Consider the following 5,936-nt stretch of genomic DNA (forward strand, 5'->3'; position numbering starts at 1 on the left):
TTATTTGGAGCGCTTTTATGAAACTTGTCTTATTTGTCCAGAGTTGGACTTGGTGGTTGTAAACCTATTGATGACTGATGACATGTGATTGTTTGTCTCAGAGATGTCAAATCATGTCAGGTCATGTATATTAAACGGTATGGGTCAATCAGAACACAACCTAATAAATTTAACGGATTTGATTTTTAAATCCAAACAGGATCTATTAAAATAATGGGCTAACATGATATGATCTGTTTTGATCCGTTATGAATTAATTAAAAATATATCGACACGACACGACCCGACCCGTTTCAATCCGTTTATGTAAATGGTTGAATTGACACAAATAATCTATTTGACTTGATTAACATAATTTCACATAAAAGTTAAAGTCACAATATCTCCCCAAAATATAAAACTAACTACATAAATTCAAAATTACAATCTAAACAATAAAAATATCAAAATTACAATCCATAATAAGAAGTGTGGGAGGAGGTCATGACTCGTGAGAACTGAGAGAGAGTATGGGTTAGAGAGAGTTAGGAAATATGAAATAGGGTTATGGTATTTTTGTTTTAAGGTTAAAAAAGATATAATTGTAATTTTGAGTAAAAAATTTAATGGATCTAAAGAATCACTAACGGATTAGTTGAGTTGACCCATTAGTAACCCGTTAATGAATCGTATCTTAACAGATCAATCCGCTTTGATTGAAATCTGTTAACATCAAACCTAAACCTATTGATTTTGTATCGTGTTCATGTTAAATTAACAAATCGTGTCATATATTGTCATAACTAGTCATTCTAAGAGAGATTAAGCAACTCCTTTTAAAACTAACTAAAGAATTTAAAGAAAAAAAAAATCAATATTCCATTTTGGTCGAGGTTCCATGATTTCTTGATTGTTTTCATCGTCAGATTTTTCTTGTTATTGAGCTATTTGTGACAAAAAGGATGGTGTATTAAATCTTAACCCTTTATTTTAAAAGGAAGTAATGTAGCAACCAGAACACGAGATCTCCTGTTAAGAGAAGTCATGGAGGCAAACTTGGGTGAATACTCGCACAAAGCGGTAGAAAGATATCTGTTGGGTTATTTATTATGGGTTTGCTGAAATTGAAAGGAAAACTTGGGTTTGCAGTACTTCCCGGGTTGGCAGAAAGTAAGGCATGATGGTTATGGTTCCGCTGTGCAATTTGGATGATAATTTTATATAGGCTTGGAGGTTAAAAGAGTTGGCGAGAGGGTGCGATAGGCTTATTTGCATGGAAAACTAGGTGTGTAGGTGGTTAATGAAGATTATTTGGGGCGCTTTTTCGAAACTTTGTCTCATTTGTCCAGAGTTGGACTCGGTGGTTGTAAATCTATTGATGACTGTTGACACGTGGTTGAACTTAATTAAATGTACCGATTAGTATTTTTTTTTTCTTAAAGCATTTGAGTGTTTATTTTTTAGTAATTTTTTTTAATAAATATACACAAAAATGCCTTTCAAAAATAGAAGAAAACTATAACATTCGGTTCATAAGTGAATTCGCTTTGAAGTGTATCAAATACATTTTGGGCCACTAGTCTATATTGTTATTGTATGATTTGTTTGATTCTTAAAAACATTTAATCAGTTCTATTAATTTATAGATTGTATCAATTATGTTTAAGTTTCTACCGATTATCGCTTGAGACAGTTACGTGGCAATTCAATAGTACTTGTACTAGACTTTTCATAAAAGCAACTTACATTGAATCTTGAGAAACTCACATATTTTTACTATAAAATCGATTATTTTTCTGCACTATTGTCTGTTTCTAGATATCTAGATTACAAGTTTTTTTTCATTGATAGTGTAAACATGACGACAAATTCTTCCATGCACTGTTTTCCAGTGCATCGGAATTGGGAGTGATATCTCTATTCATGACCACATGGTGTTTCTATTGTTGCTATGATATTGCTAGTGTTGTATTAAAACTCCAAGGCATAAGATTTTGTTTGAGCTGATCTACCACAGGTAAAAAAAGTCGCACCCCCTATTGTTACTGGCCTTGCCATGGGTATAAAATGTGGCTTTTGTTACTCAGTCTGCTTTATGCAGGTACCAATGTCTCTGTTCTGTTTTTGAGGGCATCCACTTTGCAGAAAATGTGGTTTACGGTTTTAGTTTTTTCTAAATGCACACTCAGCTTATTAAGCTTAATAGGGGAAAATTTTACTGTTGTTTTTGCTCGGTTGAATGTTGAGATGAACCAACGCTAGCTCAATAGGTTGTAGGGCCTAAGGCGGAATTTTTAATGAGGCTTTTTTTATTTTAAAAAGTAAAATTTAATAAATTTATTTTTATAACATTAGATTTTTATTTAAAAATCACTCATATTGTTTTGCAACATATAATTACCTAATTAAGATTTTAAACCACATTCTCAATTAATAACCGACTTAATTTTTATTGAAATCTATTGGGTTAGAAATTTTTTTATCAAAATTAGTTTTATAACACGTGCTTTAGATTCTCAAAATTAATTATATCCATTATTATAAATTAAGCTCTATAAACCCGTGCATTTGAAGAAAAGAAAATAGGTACTTGTTTCTTCAAATGATTATATTAAAACCTTTTACGAACACTAAATGTAGATTTTACTGTGTATAATTTTCATATTGTATATTAAACTAATAATGACAAAAGGCATGTGTACCCGTAGAGTGAGATTATTTGCAATAATTATTATGTTGACATAATATGAGAAATTCGATCACTTCATGTCTCATAATGATGCTAGAAATGAGAAGAATATGGAAAAGAGAAAATGTTTTGTCATCAAGTAAGCTCAAATATAATAAAATTCTAAAAAATGAAATTCCAATATTAACATATTTATTTAAAAATATAGTCATAAAGATTCAAGAATACTCAAAAAAAAAAAAAAAAAAAAAAGTTCATGCCAATGAGTACGTTTTTGGTAAGTAAGAGCATTACTAACATCTTTATAAATTAATGATTTAATATGAATATAAAAGTTTTGATAAAAGTTCAATAAAAATGGATTTTTAAGAAGAAAAGAAAAATATGATAATCGAAATAGATAACCAATTATATAAGATCAACTTGATACTTTTGATATATTTCTTTTCATTGATTTATTCAGTTTTTTTCTGACTATGACTTCTTTGTTCTCTTTTAGAAAATTCTACTTAGAACATTTTTGGGGGGGCTTTCTACCACTAGGGGCCTTAGGACCAAAGTCGCCTAATGGAAGTGCCAGCCCTGAGATGATCAACCCTACATGAGTGTTAATATGGCCTTTGATTCTGATACTGAAGCTATTACTGTTTTTATTATTGCTTTTGTCAAGTGTGTTTTTCTGACTGTTAAGTTATTATTGAAACTCTATAAAAACTTGACTTTGTTATTTTACAAGAAACTTGGTAATAGGGGTGTAATCGATTGAGTTCAGTCTGATTTTTGTCATATTTTAGAATCAATCTAGTATACAAAGGTTTTGAAATTTAAAGAATCGATACCGTACCTGTTACATTCCTTAACTGGTATTTTTGGTTTTATCAATTCGGTCGAGTTTTTCCGATATAATATGATATATATATATTATATAGTATATAATAATATAGTGATAATATATAGGATTTTAAAATTTATTGTAATTTTAATTAGAAGTTTAGCATATAATACAAGATTATTTTATATATAATTATATATATTCCATATAAAAAATCATATATAAAATATTTTCTATAATATTAACAATTAAAATATATATTTATATGAACTGGTCTGGTCCGATTTAGTCTACTGTTAGAAAAAAGAAAATCAGAATCAAATCGATTTCGACTAGTTTTGCAAAAACTGAAACAAATACCAGACCAAATCAATTTAGAATAGGACCGACAGTTCAATCTGGTTTACTCGTTCACCATTTTTTTTATTCACCCCTACTTGGCAATTTTTGCACTCTCTCTAAATGTACTGGCTCATATTTTGGACACTAGTATATACTCATTGCTTAATAAGTTGGTGGACTCGTCCATTTGTTTTTGCTTTTTCAGATGACGTTAATGAACAATCATATCAATCATGCCAGTAACAAGAAGATATACTACGAGAGCAAGACTAAAAGATAGTAACACGATAAGTGCGCAAGGTGGAATCAGTTGAATTGTCAGATTTAAGGGAATTTTTTAGTAGTGTTTAGTATATTTTCATTGAAAGAGTTATGTGAGATGCATGGTAATGACAGTATATTTATCGATAGTTTTATTCAAGTTGTTGTTAAATATGATTAAGGATTCAACCCTGGTTTCAGGAATTAATAAGATTACTTTGAGGTTGTTGCTCATCAAAAGCTAGATCCGAAGTATCATAAGGCTGAGATTGAATGGTACAGTGCTTATCCCCAAGAAAGATTGGGTAAATTCTGAAATATATTGTCAAATGATTCTTATTCCAAAATCTTCCTCCTTTTATTCGTACTAATGTGTTATCTGTGCCTTCTGAGTCCATATAGAATGATCAATGATGGCGTTTAACTGTACACGATCCCTTGTGAATTGGACTGTCACGCAGGCTGCTGGGACTCGTTTGAATAACATGGGATCATGAGTTTTCCAAGTTGAATTTTTATTTGCTAAATGGCTATCTGTTGGGGAAGGCAATAGACATGAAGACTTGGTCGGTTGGGAATTAGGCACTGAGAGAAATACACAAAAGCGCAGTTAATTGCAGGGTTGGTACTAAACTGTGTGTACTTAACTTAACCATCACCTAATTCCCAGTCATTCTTTCGGGTTCTAATGATACATTTACTTGCTCAAAGGTCTATTTAAACTGGCATCTTGATCCAAGATTTGGAGAATTTCTTGTAATTCGTCAGCATTGTGCTTTAAGCAGTAGTGCAGTTATGGCCGGAGGCGTAGTAGATCTAACAGGCTCTTCCGTTGGGTTAAAAACTGCCATCGATCGAAACCTGCAAGAACCTGACAGAGGAAATCCCAACAGAACTGGTATTGATGTCCTCGTGTCTGTCAAAGTGCCAAAGGCAGTGTCACCTGTTACATCTGTAGCAGAGGGGGACACCATTAGGCGGCCACGTGGGAGGCCAGCTGGGTCTAAAAACAAGCCGAAGCCACCAATAATTGTCACCCGAGACAGTGCTAATGCAATCCGTGCACATGCTATGGAAGTGAGCTCCGGCTACGATGTTAGTGAAAGCTTAGCTGATTTTGCTAGGAGGAAGCAACGCGGCATTTGCATACTTAGTGGCAGTGGATATGTAACAAATGTGACGCTGCGACAACAAACCTCGTCCGGAACAATTGTGACCCTTCATGGTCGGTTTGAGATTCTTTCATTGATTGGATCAATCTTGCCTCCACCAGCACCCCCGGGTATAACTGGCCTGACAATCTACCTAGCTGGGCCTCAGGGGCAGGTTGTGGGTGGGGGCGTGGTTGGTGCACTCATTGCTTCTGGCCCTATTGTGATCATGGCTGCATCATTCATGAATGCCACTTTTGATCGCCTGCCATTGGATGATGATCATGAAATTGATGCTGCGATGCAGAATCAACATTACCAACACGGTCGTCATCATCCCCTTGATATTTCTGATTTATATGGGATGCCACAGAACTTGCTCACCAATGGTACCGTGCCCCCGGAGATATACTCTTGGCCACCGGGGAGAACGATGTCAAAAACAAAACCATGTTAGCTGCAATTCATAGCTCCATCATATGCATTTATAATTAATCTCAAAATGCTGTCAGTACTTCTATGTTGTCTTTGAACGGCTGATGTTCATTGTAACTTGGGGTAGCATCGGCGCATCACTAGCTAATCCATATTTCGTTGCCGTTTTTCGTGTCAATATATACAGTGCTAAAATTACTAGAAACAGATAAACAAATATCATAGGGTGAATGATTGTTTCTCTGCT

General features: G+C 33.6%; 1 protein-coding gene across 1 annotated transcript; it reads left to right on the forward strand.

Moving 5' to 3' along the window:
* The first annotated feature begins 4,898 nt into the window (after positions 1–4,898).
* On the forward strand, positions 4,899–5,711 carry LOC122306376 (AT-hook motif nuclear-localized protein 16-like). Its single transcript, XM_043118805.1, has one exon. The coding sequence runs from the start codon at positions 4,899–4,901 to the stop codon at positions 5,709–5,711; it is 813 nt and encodes a 270-aa protein (XP_042974739.1).
* Positions 5,712–5,936: the final 225 nt, after the last annotated feature.

Source organism: Carya illinoinensis, chromosome 4, assembly GCF_018687715.1.
Source record: "Carya illinoinensis cultivar Pawnee chromosome 4, C.illinoinensisPawnee_v1, whole genome shotgun sequence".
Taxonomy (NCBI): Eukaryota; Viridiplantae; Streptophyta; class Magnoliopsida; order Fagales; family Juglandaceae; genus Carya; species Carya illinoinensis.